Source organism: Pantherophis guttatus, chromosome 8 (assembly GCF_059756535.1).
Source record: "Pantherophis guttatus breed Tessera chromosome 8, ASM5975653v1, whole genome shotgun sequence".
In the NCBI taxonomy this organism is placed as follows: Eukaryota; Metazoa; Chordata; class Lepidosauria; order Squamata; family Colubridae; genus Pantherophis; species Pantherophis guttatus.
This window is the reverse complement of record NC_142070.1, coordinates 52,602,685-52,627,609: the sequence shown is the minus strand read 5'-3', so window position 1 is coordinate 52,627,609 and position 24,925 is coordinate 52,602,685. Positions and strand designations below refer to the sequence as shown.

Below are 24,925 nucleotides of genomic sequence, written 5' to 3'. Positions count from 1 at the left end.
GCACACACACAAACACACACGGAGAGGTTTAATCTGATCGCCCTCTGCCTCCAACTTCTGCCGGTGCTGTCCCAGCATGTTTTGGAAGGAAGATAAAAATGAATCCTGCAGTCTCTCGCTGCTGCTGTGCAAATCCCAGCAAGGGCAACAGCAGCTGCACCTTCTCCCTTCCAAAACACGCCAGGATGTAATCTGAGTACCCTAACACCAGCGGCAGTGAATGCTTCCCAAAAGGGAGGGCAACAAACGGGAAGGGCGCCTGGACTTACAGTGCTTTGTTTTGATTCAGGCACTGCTGCTGACTTGGTAGGAGCTCTTTCTTGTGTTCAGGTAACCTCCTTTCCTTGGGGTTCCCTGCACACAGGCACATCCATGGTTTCAGCATAAATCATCCCCAAGGAAAGGAGGATCGGCAGGAAAACCCCACCTCCCCCATTTTCCTGCCGATCCTCCTTTCCTTGGGGATGATTTATGCGGAAGCCATGTGAGTGTGTGCAGGGCTGATGAGCAGACAGGGGGAGGGGATCGGTTTAGGTGAGTAGGGTAGAGCAGGGAGGCAGAATTGTGGGCACTCCTCAGATCTTGTCGGCCACCTCGTTCATCACAAGTTGATTTTGCTTGAGATGTGGGAGAGGGAGAAAGATCAGAAGTACCTGCACAATGGGCAGTCAGGGTGAGGAAAACTCTTTCAAAAAGTGATCTGCGAGACTTCCGGTTTGCTTCTTGCCGCCGCTAGACGATCCCTTGGGATTGCCGCCCCATTGTCTGTAAAGAGCTGCCTTTACATCTGAAAGGCGGCTCGAAAAAACTCCATTTCCATGTGGAAATGGAGACAGAGCCGGCGGGGGCAGGTAGCGCTCTCTGCATAGCCCCAAAAGTTTTTCTTTTACTTTTGGGGACGAAGCAGATGACGCTCCCTTTTTTCCTTGCCGCTGCTCCGGGCTTTGGGAGACCTCTGCTTATGCAGAGCTAGGTGACAAGATCAAGCCTACAAAAATTAACAGAACAATCAAAAAGGATATGAGCTGGACCTGTGACCCTGAAGCGCAAGTATTTTACTTATTTTACAATAGTTAATGAAAAAGGAAAAGGAAAAGGAAAGAAAGAATCTTTAAAAATGGCGACTGCCGAGGCTTGAAAAGGGGCTGAAAGGGAGAGTCCTTCCGTTTTCTATTGAGATACAAAGTAGCGGAATAAATACTTTTGGCTACACTTGAAAATAAAGCTCTACTTTTGTGTTTTTCTCTTCCTGGAGATCTGATATTGATCTTGGTTGGAAAGAAGTTTTTTTTTTCTCTTTTGCCTCTCTTTTCTTTTTTTTTAAAATAGTTTGTCTGTGTGGAAATATGGCATTAAAGCTTGCAAAGCCGGACAAACAAGCAGTGGGGGGGGGATTCCCCCATTAATAAATTACGTGAACAAGTTTTAAAGCTCCAGTCTCAGAAAACTGATTTTAATATAATTGAATTTCTTTTGGAGGAGATTGTAAGAAGGGATGAGATTGTGAATCAGAACTTTGAAAAATTTAAGCAGGAAATTAAAGAATTAGTGCAATTAAAGTTTGATATTCTGGATCGAAAGATTATAAAAATGGCTAATGGCTTTGCAGAATTTATGATCAAGCTGGATGAAAATACTAACTTATTAGAGTCTAAAGTGGAAGAAATTGAGGACAATTTGGACAATAGAATACAAAAAATTGAAAATGATTTGACAAACATTCAAGACAATAGCTCAGAAGAAAAACCTAAAATGGAGGCTGAACAAAAGACTTGTAATGCAGAAAATATACAACAACGGATTGAAAGAGAGGTTTTAAAGATGCAATATAATTTTACTGAATATGCGATTAGACTGAGAGGTTTGCAGGAAAATAACAGAGATGATTTAAGGAAAATATCTTCTGAAATTCTGGCTGGGATTTTAAAGGTTCAACCTGAGGAAGTGTTTTGTAGGATTGACAGAGTATATAGAATAAACTCCTGGATTGCAAAGCAAAGGCAATTGCCTAGAGATGTGGTGATTTATTTTACAGATAAAGAAATTAGGAATAATATTGTGCAAAATTCCTTCAATTCTACTTTGCAATTGTATGGAAGAAAGATATGGATCTACAAAGAGCTCCCCCCCAAGATGTTAACGGAAAGGAAGAAATTTGGTTTTCTGGTGACTGAGTTAAAAAAAAGAAATATTCCATTTAGGTGGGATGCCCCAGTTGGTATAATATTGAGATATCAAGGAGAAAGATACCAACTAAACACTGTTGAAAAAGCGGAAGAATTTTATCAAAAATTTTTGAAAATGAACTTAACATCTTTAGGCACAATACAGGATAAGCAGAAGGAGTTGGAAATAAAGGGAAAACATCGAATTACAGAGGTTGCGGTAGACAAATTGCCTTTGGATTCTTTAGATACCCCAGCTGGATTATCTACAAATATGAGAGAAGTGGCATCTGACTTCAATGTGATGATTCATCAAGTCAAAGACAAGTATGGAAACCAATTAGCTGACATACAATTGGCAAAAAAAGAAATATGAGATACAAAAACAAAACCAACAAGATCAACTTATAAAGTAGAATGAAAACCGATCAGTTGATATACAACTAGTAGAAAGGAAAACAGGATGGAAATTAAACCCACAAAAAGAAAAGAAAAAAAGAAATAGGTCTCATAAAAATAGAAATTTCTAAATTAAGCAACAGTGAAGCCAGTGATTTTTTAAAAAAATGAATGAATATGTGAAAAGATAGTGGAGGCGAAGTATTGGTCAATATTATCCTGAGGACAGTGACAGACCTCTGCAATGCCGTAATTTTGGGATGTGAAAAGAGCCTTAAATTGTTGGATTTGAATTATCTACTTTGGATTTCTTTCTTGTATCGATAAATATATTATAACTATTCTGAGCTATAAGGCAAGAGAGCTACGCTGGGGCATGCAGAAGATCTGGTTGTTACCCATTAGGATGATGGGAATTAATAATCCTGATGAAAGCCACAATTACAACTATATGGAATATAATCATAATGTCACTCGGGTGGTTGTTTTTACTTTTATATATATATGAGGATATTCATTACTGATGGGGGCAGATGATGACTGAAGATTTTGAACAAACTGTTGCACCAGGATGCTATGTTACCCAATTATGGATGATGGACTCAACAATCCAGTGGAAAGACATCAAAGAAGATATTATATGGATTATAAATTTAAAGTCATTGTCTTTTTTTTTTTTTTATAACGGAATATATATATATATATATATATATATATATATATATATATATATATGCGATATTTTTGCAATCAGGGTTTTTTCCTATGTTGAAAGATGTTAAAATGGCCATGGTGGGATGAAATCTCTATTCATCACTTTCAGACCTGTCAGAAATTTTATGTTGTTTCTTCTGTGACTTATGGGAGACTGGGATAGCACTATTTCGGCCTTTTTAGGCCTCTTCAGCCAGACACACCCATATTTTGTGACTCCTCCCTGTAGAGGTCAAATATTTATTTCATTTGATTCATAGGTATAAATGTGCGATATTTTTGCAATCAGGGTTTTTTCCTATGTTGAAAGATGTTAAAATGGCCATGGTGGGATGAAATCTCTATTCATCACTTTCAGACCTGTCTGAAATATCGCACATTTATACCTATGAATCAAAAGAAATATATATATATATATTTATATATATATATTTAGCAGAGTGGGCAGTGGATTAAAGATATTAAGAATTGTTGTGCATGGCAACTTTGTAGGAAAGTGGGTGGAAATATGTTAGTTTACTGATTGATTAGTTTAAGAAAAGGGATGTTTAAGTGATATATTTAGGGGAGTGGAGGAAATGGATAGAGTTGAATAAATGTTAAATTAGGATTTATGGGGAAGGCTGCTTTGAAATGTTATATTAATATACACAAAAGAATAAATGTTAAAGTAGGATTTATTATATAGTTTTAAAGTGGAAGGTTGTTTTGAAATGTTGTAATAATATATAGATATAAGTTTGGGGGAGGAGAAAAAGGGCAGATTATTGCTAAATTGGGAGTTATAATAATATTATGCTAAATTAGAAGTTATCATACAATGTTATAGTAGAATGCTTTTATTTTGAAATGTATGGTAAAAGGGGGAAGTAACAATATTAATAATATTTTTAGTAAGTAAGGGTCAGTATTTAGAGGAGGGAGTAAGGGGATGGTAAAATATTATGTAATCTGTTATGAATTAGGTTTTTGTCGTGAAGAAGTCACAGGGGGGGATGGGTGGTGAGGGGGGGTTAGGGAGGAGGGGGGGGAGAAAAAAAGGGGAAAAATTTGTATTTGAAAACTTTTTCAATAATAAAAAAAAAGTGATCTGCAAGCGGGGGGGGGGGGTTTCCTGCCGATCCTCCTTTCCTTGGGGATGATTTATGTGAGAACAAAGCAAATCCATCTGGTCTAACTGCATATCTAACCGCTGGCAGAAAGTTGGTTGGGTGAGCTACCGCTTTGGTGGCCAGCAGCTCCGTGGCACCCCTGCACGTCCCTGCAGGCATTCCTGCAGTGGGATAGACAAATGGAAGAGGGAGGGGAGATTGCTCCTTCCTTCTTTGTGCTCCAAAAATTGCCCCACACCAGGCAGGAGCAGTTGGATGGAGGAGGAAGGGGCAATTTCCCCTTCCCTCTTCCATCCCGCTGCAGGGCCACCACTGAACTCCTGCTGGCCAAAGCTGCAGGGTGGCCAGAAGCAGCGTGGCCAGGAGGACGAAGAGCCCTTGCAAGGCCAGAAGCTGCAGGTGCAGCTGGGCAGAGGCAGGGGGGGAACAAGTAATGGTTGCCACCTGTTCCAGAGCTACAAGATGAGCTGCGAAAGAGAGGGGCCCTTGGCTGCGAAGTTGGTGCCACGGCAGGGCTGGTGATGAGAAAAGTGTGCAAGAAACACCTCTAGGCACCCAGAGAGATAGAACAAGAAGCAGCTCCCAATCAGCTCAGCTGATCTGTGGGTCATGATTGAGGGGCCCAGCTGCTATTAGCTGACCGGGGAAGGGAAGGGCTGCCTCCTGTGCCTCCCACCCCAAAAAATCAAGTTAGGACAGTATCTGAATAGGTCGTATTTTCGGGGAAACATGGTATCCGATCTTGATGAATATAAATCACTGGTGCCTGATGGATTACATATCAGAGTTCTGAAGGAGTTGGCAGATGTTATCTCAAAACCATTGTACCATATCTTTCATAAATCCTGGAACGTCGGAGAATTACTTGAGGATTGGAAAAGAGCTGATGTGGTTCCCATCTTCAAAAAAGGGGGAAAAAACAGACCTGGGAAACTACAGACCATCAATATCTGGGAAGATACTGGAAAAGGTAATAAAAAAACAGATCTGTGAACATCTAGAAACAAATAAAGTTATAACTAAAAGCCAGCATGGGTATGTTAAAAACAGATCATGCCTAACCAATCTTATTTCATTCTTTGACAAAGTGACTAAATTAGTAGACCAGCACAATGCTGTGGATATAGTATACTTAGACTTCAGCAAGGCGTTCGATAAAGTAGACCACTAGTTAATTCTTTGTAATCTAAAAAAATGTGGCATAGACAGCATCACCACCAGACAGATTTGTAACTGGCTGACACCCATACTCAATGAGTAGTCCTTAATGGTACTACATTTTCATGGAAGGAGGTAAGCAGTGGGGTACCACAAAGTTCTGTCTTAGGCCCAGTATTCTTCAATATCTATAAATGACTTAGATGAAGGAATAGAAGGGGAACTAATCAAATTTGCAGATGACACTAAGCTGGGAGGAATAGCCAAAACCCCTGAAGACAAACTCAGGAGCCAAAAAAGATCTTGACAAACTTGAACAATGGGCCCTATCCAACAAAATGAATTTTAATGGGGAGAAAAGCAAGGTTTTACACTTAGAAAGGAAAAACCAAATGTACAGATTTGGCGAAACCTGACTCAAAAACAGTAACTGTGAGAGGGACCTTGTGGTCCTAGTGGATGATCAATTAAACATGAGCCAGCAATGTGCAGCAGCAGCCAAAAAAAGCTACCATATTTTTCGGAGTATAAGACGCACCTTTTTCCCCTAAAAAAGAGAGTGAAAATCTGGATGTAGCCCTGCCCAGCCTCCCAAACAGAGATTTCAGAAGCTGAAAGAAGCCTCAGAAAAAAAGCCTCTGAAAGGCTTGTATCTAAAATACAAGCAACAACAAAAGAAGAATCAGTAAAGGTTCTAATCAAACTATGCTAACAAATCTGGAGAATGACACAATAACCAACAGATTGGAAGAAGTTAATCTACATACCAATATCAAAGAAAGGAGATTGAACAGAGTACAGATAGTCCTTCAGAATAAAAGCCTCTGTTTCGGAGGCTTTCAGAGGCAGAAAAAAAAGCAACTGTTTTTTTCTGAAACAGTGTTTCAGAAATTTCAGAGGCAGAAAAAAAAGGAAGGCACAGAGCTCACAACCAAGGAATCTGTTGCTAAAATTCACCACTGGGAACAGCTGATTGGGGATATTCCAGGAGGCCGATCCACCCACCAATCAGCTTTTTTCTTATTTTCCTCCCCAAAAACTAAGGTGCGTCTTATACTCAGGTGCATCTTATACTCGGAAAAATATGGTAATACATTCCTTGGTTGTATAAACAGAGGCATAGAATCAAAATCATGTGAAGTATTAGTACCACTTTATAAAGCCTTAGTAAGGCCACACCTAGAATATTGCATCCGATTTTGGTCACAACATTACAAAAAAGATGTTGAGACTTTGGAAAAAGTGCAAAGAAGAGCAACTAAGATGATTAAAGCCTTGGAGACTAAAACATATGAAGAACAGTTGCAGGATTTGGGTTTGGCTAGTCTAGAGAAAAGAAGGACTACGGGTGACATGATGGGACTGGAGGCTAAAACATATGAAGAATGGCTACAGGAACTGGGTATATCTAGTTTAATGAAAAGAAGGATTAGGAGGTGACATGATAGCAATGTTCTAATATCTCAGGGGCTGCCACAAAGAAGAGGGAGTCAAGCTATTCTCTAAAGCACCTAAGGGCAGGACAAGAAGCAATGGATGGAAACTAATCAAGGAGAGAAGCAATCTAGAACTAAGGAGAAATTTCCTGACAGTGGAACAACTTGCCTCCAGAAGTTGTGAATGCTTCAACACTGGAAGTTTTTAAAAAGATACTGGATAACCATTTGTCTGAAGTAGTGTAGGGTTTCCTGCCTAAGTAGGGGATTGGACTAGAAGACCTCCAAGCTCCCTTCCAACTCTTGTTATTCTGTTTTCCCAATATTTGGGAGGCTGCCACAAAGAGGGGGTCAACTTATTTTCCAAAGCACCAGAGGCCAGGACAAGTAGAGAAGCAACCTGGAATTAAGGAGAAAGTTCCTAAGAGTAAGAACAATTAACTAGTGGAGTTTGCCTTCAGAAGTTGTGGATGCTTCATTACTGGAAGTTTTTAAAAAGAATCTGGATAGTCACTTGTCTGAAGTAGTAGAGAGTCTCCAGCTTGAGCAGGAGGTTGGACAGAAGACCTCCAAGGTCCCTTCCAACTCTATTCTTATTGATTGATTGATTGATTGATTGATTGACTAACTGATATATTCAAGGACTGTGTTGAGTTTTATTGGCTAGTAATGATGCCAATAAATGAAGTTATGCCTGATAGAGGAGCTTCTTTACTAAAAGGAACCACAACTGTTAGTATATTATCTGGGACACTTGTAGGAGCACAGCAGTAGCAGGAATGAAACACAGGAATGAAATGCAAAAGGAAAGGGATATTATATTTTCACAAATAACCCTAAAGTGGGATACATTAATTTTTCACACACTTCTCAAGACAAAGAGAAAAGTTATACATGCCCCTTTTTAATAATTTTTTTTGTAGTATATTTCAGTCATATATAAATAGTTCAAATGTTCATACTCAAACCTTTTAGCCATTTGTCTGCTGCATTAAGCATCACATCTCGCTGTTGTTTATAAAAATCCACCACACTAGCAGAAGATGGGAAAAAGAAAAGAGAAAAGCATAATGACAAAGAAACTCTTTCAAATTAATAGTTCTGATGCTGAAAACAAGGAAGGTCATTTAGGACAGGGGAGTCCAACCATAGCAACTTGAAGAGTCAGCATGGCTGGATAAGAAATTCTGAGTTGAAGTCCAGATTGTCAACTTCCTGGTTTAGAGAAGACTCTGTGGACTTTATAGAAAAAGAAATTGGTTATAAAGACTTCTGTGCCCTAAATGGCAATCTGTAGATATTCTCCAATATTAAGACAATTTTTTATTACTGCAAGGAACTTTTTTTTAAAAAAATCTTCCAGGGGGAATACTGTATGTATAACCACTATGCAAAGAACATTAAATGGCCTTCCTCAACATGGTTGTTTTGTTTATATCTTTTTGATGCATCCAAACTATATTGATTTGGATGCACTTTAATGATTTCAGAATCATTAAAGAACAAAAAAAATCTGTGTATCATTATTAGGATCATTTATTGTTCAGATGACGATGATATAAATGTTAATGTACAGTATTGGATTTCAATTTTCAATGACTGCAGCATGAACCTGAATATATCTCTGTCTCTTAGCTCTTTTCTAGCACAAAAAGATATTTATAGATTTATAGATTGTATACCTGGTGGAAGAATAATGTGGACTATGGTATTCCTATATAAAACAACATATGCAAGCTACAACTAAAACTGTGACGCAAAAGGAAAATATGGGATAGGAGGAAAAAAAACCTCACCAAATCAAATAGAAGCTTAATTTACAGTTCTAGTAATCATTATCAATGGAAACACTTTGGTAGCAGTAATTTAAACAGAGTTGGTCTCTGAACAGAGCCAAATGAGAAAGCATTCCTTCTTTCGTCTGCTCCTTCCAAATGTACAGGACAGATTGCAACTGATGTCAGTGCAGTGATACGTTTTAACCACTTTATATTAATTTCTTGTGAACTTATCCATTTGATATAAACTATCCAGAGCTACCAATTTTGCTTGCAATTTTCTCAGTTTCCCCAATAAATTTGTAATTTATTTATTTCTACAATTTCCAAAAGCCAGGATATAAAATGAAGAGTCCTGCAAAACATGTACAGTAAGTAATTTTTTGATACTGTTAGAAATAGAAATTTTATTCTAAATATTTTTAATTAGAAGTTAGCATTACCATGTTTAACAGGATAAATGTACACTTGCTGCATTCCCAGATGTTTTAGATTACAATGTCCAGAATTCCTAGCAAGTATTTCAATGGGTAGCTCTCAGGCAATTAAATCTGAATTCTGTACATTCAAATGAATGGACTTTAGAATAAATTGCATATATTATTGTGGCCATTATATAAATATGTCTTTATATACAGTATATGTGTCTATATGTAGAATTATTTGTGACAGTAATATTAAAACAACATATATTTAAAATATATACAAGAGCATACACTAATTAAAAAAACATAAAATATGCCAACACTGAAATATATTTACCTGTCTATGTGGTCCAGGAAACCCTTCAGTCCCCATTGCTGAAGAAGCTGGGCTATCATAAGCTATAGGAATAGTGGGGCTACAATCAGTATGTTATTTGCTCATCAACAGACATTAGTAAAAAAAAAATCTAAAATGGCTTAATAGAGAGAAAAAAAAGACCATGTAATACAATCCTATAAATAGGATGATTATTCTCAATAAACTACTGCAAGTCCTTGTTCAGGTAATTGCTAGGAGTTAAGACTGACTCAAATAATTAAAAAAATCTATGCAGAACTGCAGCCTTGTAAAATTTATTTGAAACTCTACAATCATTTTTATAAATAGATATGCTAGGCACCGATACTATTCTGCTAATACCGTAGTATTAACAATAGTAAGTAAAAGTAGTAAGTAATAGTAATTTGGTGTTGTGTACTTTTGGGTAACGTTCAAAGCATCGTGTAATTCAGGCTTGTTCACAGCCTTATTAATACAGCTACAGAAGTGGAACAGAGAAAGGACTCACTGTAGAAAATCTAATATTATAGCCATAAGAGCTTTCAAATGCTCACAACTGTAAACAAGTTATAAAGTATTTTTTAACATGCTATTAATAAAATGAGTGAGAGAGTATTTTCTTTTTAAAATGGCCTAACTTTTCATCCTGTTGGTACTTTTTTCCATATCAAAAATTAAATTATTAAAACTATGCCAATCATACATAATATATAGGATTGAGGAATTATAAAAAATGAAGAGCTTTTCTTCAGTATATTCAGTTTTTAGACGATTCTGTAAATACATGGATGTTATATTAATGTTTGCGTCTAAAAGTTAAGATAGTATATCTTATATATAGTTAGAACCATGATAATTCTTACCTGGGTGAAGGTACTGGTGTGCATTGTGGAAACCTGTATATGTAGAATAACTCTATCAATTAATGGCTTGGGACCAGTTAGAAATCCAATTCGTAGCCTATGCAAATATAAAAATATACTTAAAATGCTTCTTTACATACACATAAAATGCCATGTCCAAAATATATATCCTAATATTCATATTGATTTTGAGGCAACAAAAGGGAATTATGAAAGTATCAGAAAGAGAAAAACAAATCAATTTTATAAAAGTTAATGAAGTAGGAATCTAGGTATTATGGAACAACTAAGATAAAGGAAATATTTGATACTGTTTCAGGAAAAAGATTAGTGTCATGAAAATTGAAGGACAGAAGATGTATACATGGAACAGCACTTGACTATTAAACCATGTAAGTCAATTTCAAGGAAGACTACAATAAAAATGTCTTTGTTCAAATTAAATTTATACCAGTAGCTTTAGGGATTTTCAAGTGTGAGCTTGGCCAGACAATTGAATGTCCAGCTATGGTGCAATTGAATTTACCCAGATGACAGGATCTTAGAAAAGGAGTCAGTCCTGATAACTCTCCCATCAATGTCCATTGAAAGAAAAGTTGGTGCCCAAGGCTTCAGGAAAGAAAGTAAAGGTTTGCTGTTAGTAACGAATACTTGCACATGGTGGCTCACAACATGCTATGGAAGAGTTAAAAAAAACCCCCCAAAACAATCCCATGTACACCCATTTTGAAACCTATTCATGCATCAAAACTGGGTTGCATCCAGTATTCTCCATCCAGGAAGAAACAGCAGTCAGAAATGGGTTAACTCCGTCTGTTAACTGCTTGGACTGAGTCTGCGAAATTGTTAAGCCATGCCTCTTCCTGTTGCTTGCCAGCTTTTTTAGATTCAGTTGAGCTGGACAGATATTTTTCTTTGAGCTGTACATTCCCGATTGCCTTTTTTCCTAGGAAAAACAGGTTGGAGATTTCTTTTATTTTTTGTTAACTTACCTTATTCCAGCGTGAAGGGCGATTCAGCCTGAGCCCTCTAAGGGCCGCAGAGCGGCGTGAAGTCTCGGCTGAGGACCTCTGGGCAGCTCTCACAGGCTTTGCCTCAAACAGCTGATCAATGGGGAGATTCGAGGCTTCGATTCCCCTGCAAGGCAAAGGCAGTACCCACAAGCTTGCTCCATAGCGCTTGCCCAGTGAATGTGTGGATCGGCATGGCTGAAGCAGCTTCAGGCAGCGCCCACGAGCCTGACTATGTAGCGCTGGCCTGTGCACCGTACGGAGCGGCGAAGAGGAGGCTTGGTGGCCATTTTGAGTGCCTTGTGGTTGTGGCGGCCATTTTGTGACCTCATGGAGGTCGTGGCCATTTTGGATCAGCTGCAGGGAGACCCGGTGGCCATTTTGATTGCACTCTGAGTGGGAGGTTCAGCAACGGATCCTCAGCTGCACATTTCAGCCTGGGTAAGACCGATCCGAGGCAAATTCCTCGTGGGCGCCCTCTCTACTTTATTCAGCCGGGAGTAGGTGTCATAATCATGCCCCTGTTGCCTGTGGGCACTGGTTCAAGAGACTTGGCTGGGGTGTGTGGCACTTGGGGTTGGGAACCCAATCATGCTGTTAGGCCTCCCCCTTTTTAACTGAGCATGGTGGGCCCTGTGAGTTCTCAGTATTATTGCAGTTGGGGACTTACTACCATTATTCATTGTGTCCATGTTCTCCTTGCAGGAGTTGGCACTATGGCTTCTTCGGCTTCAGGCGTTCCAGGTCCAAATCTGGATCTGGCCTTTCGGAACAAGACAGTGATCCAGGAGAAGGAACTTAGGGTTCTCAATCCCTTGGGTGGAGCAAGGCCTGTTCTCAAAGTCAGAAGCCTGCTTCACAGCCTTCAAGATCTTCTAAACCAGGATCCAAGCAAAAGCATAGCTCTTCTGGAAAGGCCTCCCAGGGAATTCAGAAGGAGACTATAACTAAGAGCAAGGATCCCCCTAGAGCTCAGGCTGCCTCTGAGGAGATGCAGGAGCTATCACCTATTCCGGAGGAAGCTCCATCTGCCTGGTCTCCAGATGGGGATTCTACACAAGCCCCTGCCTTGCCTGGTGATAGTGATCGTCTTTTTGGGGCAATGCCTTCTCTAGAACCTTCAGTTATTCCGTGGGAGCAACAAGTGGAACGCAGGTCTCCTCCCCTTGAGACATCCTCTACTCCCATTTCTGCATGCTTACAGCCTGGTCAGGCAGTTGCGTCTCAAATTCCTGACCATTTATCCACCTTGATTACTAATATCATAAGTCAGGGCATTGAATCATGGTTACAACGCATATATGCTACTATGGCTTCAGAGAGTTCCAGGGCTCAATCTGCACATCATAGGCATCGTGGGTTGGAATCTTCTCTTTGCTTCCAAGATCTGGAATGTTCAGAGACTTCTAGCCAGGGTTCCCTCTCAGAGGAAGAGATGCAACATGATATTGAGTTATCTGATGATGAGGCTCTGTCTCCAGATTAACCATCCTTTGTTGGGCTTTTCAGGCTTCACCTTTTCAGATCATTGCTGCACAAGGCCAAGGTTACCACTCATCAGGGCATGATCCAATCAACTCCTGGTACTGTCTTGGATCCTGCTGGCCCAAGTTTGTGGAACCCACCATTGAGTCTGAAGACGTTCTGCCCCCCAGACTTTTTCTGGACATGGTGCATAGACAGTGGGTTTTCCCTGGCTCAGGCCCTATTGCCAGCAATTTGGACAAGCGCCTGTATAACACTGGTTCTGATTTGATCAAGTCACTACAGGTTCCAGTGGTTGACTCTCCGGTGTGGCTCTGTTATCTCAATCCACTTTGCCTGGTCCTCTGGAGGAACATCTCCCTCTGGAAGATAAGAGATTGGAGCAATCTCTGGTCAAGGCGCATCAGACTTTGGGCTGGGCTGTTAAGGCAACTTCAGCTTCATCCTTTTTAACAGGGCTTTGTTGCTCTGGTTAAGGCAGTTACAGGACCGCCTTCCAGTCAAAGACATCAGGTCCCACCAGGATCTCAATAAGATTATGCCAGTGGTGGAATTTTCTGCAGACGTGACGCTGCAGACGTGTCTCGGTTTGCATCTAAGGCCATTGGTTCTTCCATCGCTTCTCGTAGTCTACTCTGGCTTCGCCAGTGGCAGGCTGACGCTAGGAACAAGTGGAAACTAGCTTCTTCCCCGTATACGGGAGAGAAATTGTTTGGTGAATCCCTAGATTCTATTCTAGTGGAACCTCGGACAAACACAAGATCATGCCTACCTTGACCAGACGGTCGGAGTCCCGACCGAGCCCTTATTTTCATCCCTCTTCCTTTCAGGGAACGGACAGTGGTTTTGGGAAGCAAAGATCGCAGAGACAATTTGCCTTCAGACAAGGTCAGGACAGACAGGGCAGACAGGGCACCGTTTTCCATCCGAACATTCCTTTCAGGCTGACGCTAGGAACAAGTGGAAACTAGCTTCTTCCCCGTATACGGGAGAGAAATTGTTTGGTGAATCCCTAGATTCTATTCTAGTGGAACCTCGGACAAACACAAGATCATGCCTACCTTGACCAGACGGTCGGAGTCCCGACCGAGCCCTTATTTTCATCCCTCTTCCTTTCAGGGAACGGACAGTGGTTTTGGGAGGCAAAGATCGCAGAGACAATTTGCCTTCAGACAAGGTCAGGACAGACAGGGCAGACAGGGCACCGTTTTCCATCTGAACATTCCTTTCAGGGTGGCAGGGGTTGTCCTTATCAGCGGTCCAAATGACTGCTCCTCCGAGCCTCCCATAGGGGGCCGGCTGGCTCTCTTTGCCAACCAGTGGGAGGATTCGACTTCAGATTCTTGAGTCAGGGAGACGGTATGGTCGGGCCTCTCCCTGGAATTTCTGTCCAACCCTCCGAGGTTGTTCGTCCGCTGTCCCATGTCACAAGACTAGGTGAAGAGGCATCTCATGGAGTCGGCCATAATACACTTGTTGGCCATTCAGCCAGTTCCGGAGGCAGACCACGGTCAGGGATTTTATTCCAGACTGTTCCTGGTTCAGAAGTCCTCAGGAGGATGGAGGGCAATTCTCGATCTCAAGACCTTGAACCATTACATAGTATATCGAAGGTTCAAGATGCAATCTCTCCACTCCATCCTGGAGTGCATCAGGAAGGGCGACTTCCTCACATCAGTGGATCTTATGGAGGCCTCTCTGCATGTTCCCATTCATCCCGATTTCAGGCAATTTCTCAGGTTCCAATTCGCGGGGAAACATTATCAGTACCCGGCGTTGCCGTTCGGCCTGTCTTCTGCCCCACGGGTGTTTACCAAGCTGATGGCAGCCTTGGTGGGCCATCTCAGAGCATTGCCTATCCGGATACAGTTCTATCTGGACGACATCCTCATCCAGTCCAGTTCAGAAGCCAGGGCCAGGGAGGACCTAGATCTCACCATTCAGGTTCTTCAATGTCATGGTTTTTCCCTAAACCGGTCAAAGAGACATCTGATCCTGACAACGTGTTTACTCCATCTTGGCGCAGTAATAGACACAGTGGAGTCAAAGGTGTACCTTTCACCAGACCGCCAATCCAGTTTAAGGGATCTGGTTGTCAAGGTCAGGTCACATCGAGCTTCTTCCCTGCTGCTTCTCTCCAAGCTGTTGGGAAAGATGGTGTCTTGTTTCAGCATCACGTCTCCATTTCTTCTTCAATTCCAACAAGCTCGAAGCAGCACGTTATCACTTCGAGTGGAGGTTCCACCAGCTGTCCAGTCCTCCCTCACATGGTGGTCTTCTGACACCATTGCCCAGGGTTGCAAGTTCCGGGAGCCTCATCGTTTCATCCTGACGACCGACGCCAGCCTCTTTGGCTGGGGAGCTCACCTCAGATCCCGCATGGATCAAGGTCAGTGGTCTCCGGAGGATCTTTCGCACAACATCAATTGGTTGGAGCTGCGAGCCATCTACCTGGCTCTCAAGAATTTCGAATCCCTAGTTTTGGACAAAGACATCTTAGTGCTGACAGACAATGTGGCCGCCAAGGCCCACATAAATCATCAAGGAGGGACTAGATCTTTGGCTCTGATGCAGGAAGCAGAGCGGCTGTGTTGTGGTCTGCCAGCAGCCTGCGGAGCTGGCAGCAGAGTCGGACAGCGATGAGGCTGAGGAAAAACATGGGCCAGTCTTGGAGGCTGAGGAAGGCCCGGATGAGGGCTCTGCGTCAGGCAGAGATGAGGCCAGGGCCATCGGGGAGTGAGGTGCGGACTCCAGAGCCTCCAGAGACTGATAGAAGTGAGGCAGAGGAACAGGAGGAACCTGTTCCTAATGCACGCATGAGAAGAGCTGCCAGAAGGTAAGAGCAGCTCAAGCAAAGAGGACAACTCGGGAGTAGGGCCAAGAGATGATTGGCCCCTCCCATAAGGTTTAAAACAGACCAGCAATGGCGTTTGGGCTTCGCTGGAAAACAACGTTGGTAGCTTCGTCCTCTTCTTCATCTTCGTCTTGCATTTATTTTTGTATCTGTGACTTCTGAACGTTTGCCAAGAAAGGCCTTTGGCAGTTTGCCTAATTGGACTAAGGTTTGCGATAGGACTGAGGAATTTGTGTTGGGAGAAATTTGCTTTAATTTGGTTGAATGACGCTGGGAATGAAGTAATTCTCAGATGTTTGAATAAAGTTTTTTTGTTTTTTCACTGACTGATTTTCCTACTACTTATTTGGGCCTGGATCACAACAGGTTGATACTATGGGCGGAGTCTCATCTGTCTTCCATCTGAGCGGACTACATTTTGGGAGTGGCGAACGTCCAGGCGGACTGGCTCAGTCGGACAGCAGTCGACCAGGCGGAGTGGTGCTTGGATCCGTCTCTGTTCAGGGATCTGACGGACCGGTTCGGCCTACCAGCAGTGGACCTGTTCACCACACAGGACAATCATCAAGTTCCAAGATTCTTCTCCTGGTTTCTGGCTCTGGAGGCGGAAGCGGTGGATCCATTGCGGAGCCCGTGGCCATCAGGGCTCCTATATGCCTTTCCTCCTCTTCCTCTGATTCCCAGAGTTATCCGGAAGCTTCTGGAGGAGGGGGCAGAACTTCTGCTTCTGGCCCCTCATTGGCCCAGGAGACCTTGGTTTGCAGATCTAGTGGCTCTCTCAGTGGACTGACCCTGGAGGTTACCTCGGGACAGGATATCCCTCAGGCAGGGGGTGTTAGTACACCCGGACCCTCCGTGGTTTCAACTAACTGCTTGGCACTTCAGCGGGTCCTTCTGAGGGGTGACAACTTTTCCTCCAGGGTCATCACTACTATCCAGGCTTCCCACAGGGATTCCACCAACCATGTCTATAATGCTACATGCAGGGCATTTTGTACCTGGTGCAAAAAAGGGGATCTGGTTTCCACTTCTGTTTCTGTGGTTCAGGTTTCAGAATTTCTTCAAAAGGGTTTAGATGATGGGTTGGCTCCTAATACTCTTCGGAGACAGATGGTGGCCCTTTCTCTCAGGTCAAGGCATCCAGTAATTAGACAGTTCCTCAGAGGGGTCACCAATCTCAGACCTCCTGTGGTCCATCGCTTTCCCATGTGGGATTTGAATAAGGTCTTAACTGCCTTTACCCGGGGTCCCTTTAAACCTTTATGAGAAGTTAGCTTAAAATTTTTTTGCTATAAGGTAGCCTTTTTAGTGGCTATCACTTCTGCTCAGTGTATATCTGAGCTGGCAGCTCTGTTCATCAGGGCAGATCTCTGTGTATTCCACTCTGACCGAGTGGTTTTCCCCTCGACCCTATGTTCCTTCCCAAGATAAACACTTGGTTTCATAGGACTCAGGAGTTGATCTTGCCCAATTTTTGCCCTGAGCCTTCCCATCATTTGGAACGGGTTTGGCATACATTGGACATGCAGAGGGCTTTCCACATATATATTAAAAGGACCTTTTCTCTCAGAGTCCCTTTTTGTTTCTTTTCAGCCTGCCACCCTTGGCTGTATGGTTATTTCCCCCACATCGGGACGTTGGATCAGGGCTTGTATCTCTATAGCTTATGAGGCCCAATCCTTACCTGTGCCCAGGCGTATTACTGTTCATTGACCCGTAGTGCGGCTACTTCAGCAGCTTGGGGTACGCAGGCCTCTCTGGAAGACGTCTGCAGGGCAGCTACTTGGTCTTCTCCTTCTCCCTTTGTACGTCACTACAAACTTGATTCTTACGCCTCGGCTGAGGCTGCTTTTGGCAGATGGGTTCTGTAGAGGGTTCATTCTGACCTAGAACCACCCAATAGGACAAGGCTTTGGTATATCCAATTCCTGACTGCTGTTTCTTCCTGGATGGAAAATGGGCGTTGGTTATTACCTGATATGCCCTTTCTCAGCTTAGAAGAAACAGCAATCAGTCCCGCTGGGTTATTCATCCAGTCCTGGGATGTGGGAGGGTAGGGCTTTGTTCTTTTGTCTTTACAGCTCATCATGTCAGTCTGCGTTATCGCCTTTGTCAAAAAGCTGGCAAGCAACAGGAAGAGGCATGGCTTAACAATTTTGCAGACTCAGTCCAAGCAGTTAACAGACGGAGTTAACCCATTCCTGACTGCTGTTTCTTCTAAGCTGAGAAAGGGCGTATCAGGTAATAACCAATGCCCATTTCCATTCGGGTAGCAGGATTTCCCATTATACTCCTACCCATCTCAATATCTGTCCCAAATTTATAACCACGTATGTACAAGAAGTGGCATATTTGGCAATGGAGAATTACTATTATAAATGATGCCTCTTGACCGTAATATATTATCAAGATACAGAAAGTCTAAACAGAATGTTTTGGACTAGTGTTTTTTTCTTAAATTGAAATGTGTGTAGATGAAATCACAATATGTTACTCATATTTTTAATAACTGATAAAAACTGTGATATTGCTTACCATATAGACTGTAAACATAATGATACTCTCTTATAGATACTGTTGTGGCTTGAAATGCATATGTACAAGAAGTCTATGGTATACCTTCATGTCTGCAGCTTTGAAAACAGCATCATAATTAATGGAAAAATATATTCTACTGACTGGAAATAGTATGACAAATCGTAACACAATTTATAAAGTATCCAAAGAATACAAATTCATGCATTTTTTGCTGTGGCTTCTGATTCAAAAACAATTGACAAAAACTCACCTTGTTAAATTGAAGGAAATAATATGGATCATCTTCTATTATAAGGAAATCATACTGTCTTGCAAGCTGAAAGAAATATATACACCTATATTCACACACACAAACAAAATACTAAAAACAAAACAATTGTTTCATAATCATATATTATTTTTACTGATTAGCTCTTTTCTATTGTTAAAATATTCAGTTATTTTCAGTTGGGGAAATTCTGAAGTCTGTTTCAATTTACTTACTGAAATCAACATTGTTCCCAAAACCTCAGTCAAGGCATACAATGGGAATCCCATAGAGATGCCCACTAATGGCAAAGCACATTATTGTACAAATTAGAAAACTAATCCAAATCCAAATATAATTTGATTAAGACCAGTTCAACCTAACTAACTCTGAAAAGGGTAATTGTATAAAAATTAGAAAAAAGGAAGTAAATTCAAATTAATATTAGGAAATATGATTGAACAATAGAAATTGTATGTTCGGATTTATGGCAAAATTGATGCTGTGGGGTTTTTGATGATTGTCCAGATGAACTCTTATCCCTAACTCTAATCCCTGATAATCCTAACTACTGTGAATGATTGGGAAAAAGATCTAGAAGAACAGATTTCCCAGGCCTGATTTAAAAAGTATTCTCATACTTTTCAACCTTTGAAATCAGATAGAATTGTTTCATTGAAAAAAACAATCAACACAAACCAAAGAAAGCATATGCATGTTAATTTCCCCCAGAAAAATTAATATGGATGTGGATATATAGATATGATATAAATTGGACAAATAAGTAATCTTATTAAATAGATTTGTTCTCTTATTGAATACACAAATAAGCAAGGCAACATTATTTTATATCTAACATATACTGACATCACAGATTGCCTTTTGAAATGTGTGTGTTTTAGTTTGCATATTATTATTCTGACTTTCAGAGCAAGCCTTTCCTATGTGGCTGATAATAAACAGTCATTTATTTTAGACTGAAGCCTAATTTCATCTTAGATTAAATGATATAAAATTGTGTATAGAGACCACATCATTTACTGAATGGTTATACCTGATAGATCTCTTTCTTGCGTTCTGTTGTCAATGAGGCTCCTGTTGGATTGCCACCATTAGGAATTGTATATAGAAATTTTGGGGTATCATTCTTGAGCTTTTTTACATCTTCTGGATCCCACCTGGAAAGAACTTCTTTCAAAGCTTTTGGAATCATACCATGCTGGTCACTGGGCACATTTATGATGTTACAACCCAGCGGTCTAAGCTATTTTAATAAAAGAAGAGACACAAGCATTTATTGTACACATGCATTCTATTTTCAGCTTTTGATAAACTAATGTCTAAACTTGCTATAACGTTCTCATATTCCTGTAAACTAAATCATCCATTCTTATTTTACATCTCATTGGTCATCATTAGAAAATATATATTAAAATAATAATAATATTCTTAAAATATGTTAGAAAAATTGCTCAGCTTTGATGTATATTTTTCCTACTGCGATTTGTCTTTTTCTCCTGTTGGGTTTCTAAAGGGTGGTTCACAAGATATGTGACAAGACAATATAGTATAGGATCTGGTTAGGCAAAGGTTATATGAAATTAGTTTACTTTAGTCTTATCCAATAAGACATATTTGGCCTTCTCCAAATATGTTGAGATTGCTGAGTAGGAATTCTGAGAACTGAAGTCTGCGTGGTAATATTCATTATGCAGGACATTATTTATACGGAGCAGGTCAGCTTTTTGATTTTTAGAATTTCATTATATGCATACAATGATGTCTGCAGGGGCAGTTCAAAACAAGACGGAAGTTGTGGCATTTCAGCTAAAGTCTCCCTGTTTTTATTTATATGCAATGTCAATGTGACCTAGTCACATCGTATTTGCTACTATAATAGGTTAAATGGATTGTCTGTTTCCTACATCATATTTCATATTATATATTTAAGCATATATTAAAGATTTAATTATGTAAATTATAACATTATCTGCACTGTATGAGATCATTAGATAATCAGGATTGGATACAGATGCACAAACATTCAAATTTGTTCCTTTGAAATGTATAGGAATGCTCCTAGTTCCATTTTTCCCAGTCTGGTACTCTCCCAGTATGCTCAGACTACAACTCCCAGGCTTCTCAGTTAAAATGAAGCTATACTGGTCGGAAGTAGTGGTAAAAGTATTAGGGAGGGCTGTTACTATCTTCCTCTCATCTTTGACTAGGTGAAACATGAACAATTTACATCAATAAAAGAAATGACATCTGTCTCATATCTAGCAATAAGATCAAAATTTCAATAATATTAATGGAGTGATTAAAGAATAATAGAATGTGTAAGCAATCACAGCAAAAGTTTAAAAAAATCTAAATCATTTAAGTCATAAATGAATTTTATATTTTATTTGAATTGTACAATGAAAAAACACTGCAAGAAATATATTGTCAATGTTTTCTAACTTTTGCATGCTTTTTTACTCTTTGGTTTTCTGGCACTCCTGCGCACATGAAGACCAGCTGGTTGGTGCGCATGTGCCCATTGGAAACTGGAAGCTCAGCTTTTTGGTACGCACATGTGCGCCAGGGAGCTCTTGAGAAACCAGCTCTTCTGGTTTCTGGCGCTCTGTGCACGTGAAGACCAGCTGGCCAGTGCACATGTAACCCGGAAGAGCAACGGCCGATGGCTGGTGTGCCCAGAGAGATGGCTTTGCGTGCCATTTCCAGCACATGTGCCATAGGTTTGCCATCATGGTTATAGAATCTGAAAAGCTACAAAACTGAAGGATAATTATTCACCACTTTGAAAGTTAGTTCAGGAAATGCAAATTAGATTAATTTTTACTGGAAATAATTTCCCCCCCTTCTTTCCTAGTTTAGCAAAAATCTAAGAAATGGCAGCCTGGTATAAATGGAAGCCACCCCCTAAATATGTAGAAGCAAAATTATATCGTTTTAGCATCACTCCAGAACTGTGGAATACTCACAGCAGCTAATGTCCCAGGATAAGTGGGGGCATCCAAAAGAATGTTATCTCCAGGATTAATAAGCATTTCAAACACCTAAAAATATATAGGATAGTAATTTTTCCTGCTGCAGACAAATATGACTCTTGATAATAACAGAGATAGAGAGATAATTTTTAAATCACAAAAAGTTTAAAAAGTTTGGTATATACAGTAGTAATACAAAACACAAGAGGAAGGGGAAGGATAAAGAGGAAAGAAAACTGTTAATTGTAGTAAATTGTTTAAAAACCAAAACCAATTATGCACATACCAAAATTAAAGAAATTTAAAACATTGTTCCATTAGAATTCATTTTTGGTTCTTTAAGAATGTAAATATATCTGTCAAATGGCTTCATAGTTTATCTATACAACTGCTTACTTCATATTTTAAAATTTTTATGGGATTACATGTAATAAACTTTTATCTTCTGCACAAGTTTGTGAAAAGGCACATCTCTCTAACGGAAGATCTCACTGAAATAAGTAGGATCTACAATGGCTTTACTGAAGTGTCCCTTCTTACTACTGCATTCATTAATATGTGAGCTGAGAAGGAAGAGATTAAACAGAGATATGTTTGTAAAGTTTATAGTAAACACTAGTGATACCTGTAATAGGAAGAAGAAAATAAGATAACCTGGAACTAAAGACAAGCTATCTGTAAGGGTAAGCAATTTGACGCCCCCCAAGTGTTCAGGATTGTACTTGCATAATTCTTACAAGTCCTACATATCTGGAAGATAAGGCCATTGCAACTTTTTAAAGAGTCACAGAAGTTATATAATTATGCTCACTGTACATTACAGTTCATTTTTCTTACTTTACATAGCCCTTCTTGGCTTCCAGTAGTGATACACATTTCCATTTGTCCTTCCTGAGGACTGTAGTCAACCGTTGGAGGGTTATGGGCAGTCTTTTGCAAATCCTTCAACCAGGACAACAGTTCTGGAATGCTAAACATGATTACATTAGTAAGGTGTATCGTGCATTCTTTCATAAAATTTTCATTCTTTTTGCATTTCTTAGACAAATCTAATCTACCTTTTAATTCTTTTATTATGCAGTCACTAATCATTCAAATAAAAGAATTAAGTATCTTCCTTTAGATCAGTGATGGCGAACCTTTTAGGGATTGAGTGCCCAAATTGCAACCCAAAATAAAGTGCCAACATGGCAATTTAACCTGAATAATAAGGTTTTGTGAGGAATTTCAATCACTCTTTCACATCTTGACTTCTCCCTGGTGGCACTGGATTTCTTTAAAGCACAACTCAGGAATGATGGGAGTGTAGTGCAGTAGCCTCTGGAGGGCCATCACATCCTTATTCCTTCCTTTTCCTTCCTCCCTCCCTCCCTCCCTCTCCTTCCTATCTTCTCCTCTGATTTCACCCTTCCTTCAATTCTGTATATTATGGTTCGTTATTGTTAGCATTTATTAAAGAATGCTGTGTAGCTTAGAAGCTCTCAGCAAAAATAACAGCAGCTGATGTTTGTGGCTGAAGCTATCCTGGGCTGTTATTTACACACACACAAACACACCTATTTTTATTCCACTTTCCCTCGGTCCTTGGGAAAGGAATGGCATCTTTTCCCCATACCCGTCTTTAATAAACCCTAACCCCCCTTGCAGTCTTTTAGCTACTATTGTCCCACCTTGTTTCTACCTCTCCTTAAAACGAGGCTAGGGAAGAAAGTCGGGAGGGGGGAATCTAAGGGGGAGGGAAGAAGAGACCCAGGCAGATCCCTCTCTGAATAGCCTCCTGCCCAGATTTCAACTGATTTCCTCTCCGATCCTCCAATGAACAGACCCCACCCCTCCTTTTTGGACTCTGGACTGCTGGGCCTTTATTTTCCCCATTTATTGGGGGAAATTGGATTTTTATTGGGTCTTCCCGCTGCCCCACACCAAAAGGAAAGCCAGCTGGGCTTCTCCTCCTAGAAGCTCCCATATTCTTCCCCCTGCTCCCTTCTCCCTACCCCCCCACTCAATCCCACTTTGGGACAGAGGACTGGGCACTGGAAACACATGTTGGGACAATGTGGGAGTGCACCTTCTGATCCGCTGGTGCTCGGCCCACAACTCTCTGCGTTCCTCCAGGCCTGGTTTGCTGAGGAGGGGGAAAGCAGCCCTGACGCCTCCGCTGACCCCCCTCCATGGCTCCAGCCATTGCTGCCCGGCTTTCTCAAAGGCGTGCTGCATTTCAAAGGCGGCAGCTCGCATCTCGAGGTGCTGAACAGTGTCCCGCTGCGAGACCTGGGTCAGGCATCTCCACTCGCCAATGGGGATGCTTCTGTCGGGCTAGGCCCCCCTTCCTGCTCAGCACTCAGGAGGGGGAGGGAGCGCTTCCCCCTTCTTTCTCTTGGCCCCATTGTCGAGGGAGGAGAAAGGCCAGGCTTGGGGGATGAACCCCACCCCACAAGATCCATCCCCACCGTTCTCTCCCAGCCCTTTCTGCTGGTGGCAACAGCAAATGTACCGCGGTAAAGGTGGAATCCTGTTGCCGTGCAAAGGCAAGTGCAGGGGCGCTTTGTTCCTGTACTAAGGCTTCACCCATCGCCACTGCCACGACAGGCGACACCTCTTTCATCCCTCTGCTGCGACAGGGAGCCACAGCAGAGGGGTGAAAGAGCCACATGGGTCACATTGTGGTTTCATCTTGTAATGGGCTTCAGGAGGAGGATGTGACCCCGACTCCCCCATTGTGAAGCATGCAAGTGAAAAGGTTCACTCAATCAATTCCAAGTTCATGATATCTTTTTCTTTCACGAGAGAGAAATTAGAATTGAGTGAAATGCGATTGGGGCTGGGCTGGAGCGACTGCATGCCATGTCTACGAGGGAGGGCTACGAGGGAGATGGCGGGAGCTAATCCAGTAACTTTCCATCCTGGATTTTCCTGGGCCGCGATGAGGTATTAGGCCGTTTTGAGGCCGGCCCAGCAGCGTCCCAGAGGCCCCACAATGACCTGGTGGTGGCTAAATTGGGGAGCGGTGTGACCAGGGAAAGACCTGGGGGTGACTTGGGGGACCGGAAGATGACTAAGGGGTGTTTCCCCCCCCGGGCACTTTTGTGCTGCTTCCCTGCTCTCTCCTTGGCTGGCTTTCAGGCCTAGGACAGTCACTCGCTACTCTGCCCACGTCCAGCCTGCTGGAAATTATCATCTTTTCATCTGCTCTCCACTTTACCATCTCCCGATATGGCCGCTGCACTGACTTCGTAGACTGACTTCTGTTCCTGGCCACATGGATTGGCGTTGTTCCTTCTTCTCTCCCTAACTGGACAGAGAGTTATATCTTGGGATATGAGTATTGAGGGAGTGGGCTTCTGGTTGCTATCTTAACATCAATGCCATCGACGCCTTGGACTATCTTGAGACTCCTCCCATTGCCAT

General features: G+C 41.5%; 1 protein-coding gene across 3 annotated transcripts in view; it reads right to left on the bottom strand.

The window, feature by feature from the left end:
- AADAT (aminoadipate aminotransferase) overlaps positions 1-24,925 on the bottom strand; it is a 59,762-nt gene that overhangs the window by 5,733 nt on the left and 29,104 nt on the right. For 2 of the 3 annotated variants that reach the window (XM_087875132.1, XM_087875133.1), the window contains exons 4-11: positions 22,355-22,487; positions 21,512-21,586; positions 19,579-19,788; positions 18,528-18,593; positions 10,917-10,999; positions 10,391-10,487; positions 9,525-9,586; positions 7,953-8,017 (exon numbers count right to left, since the gene is read on the bottom strand). In XM_087875132.1, the coding sequence (XP_087731258.1) occupies positions 7,953-8,017; positions 9,525-9,586; positions 10,391-10,487; positions 10,917-10,999; positions 18,528-18,593; positions 19,579-19,788; positions 21,512-21,586; positions 22,355-22,487 (791 nt within the window). The remainder of the gene's footprint in view (positions 1-7,952; positions 8,018-9,524; positions 9,587-10,390; positions 10,488-10,916; positions 11,000-18,527; positions 18,594-19,578; positions 19,789-21,511; positions 21,587-22,354; positions 22,488-24,925) is intronic. The other variant, XM_087875134.1, reaches the window with a different exon arrangement.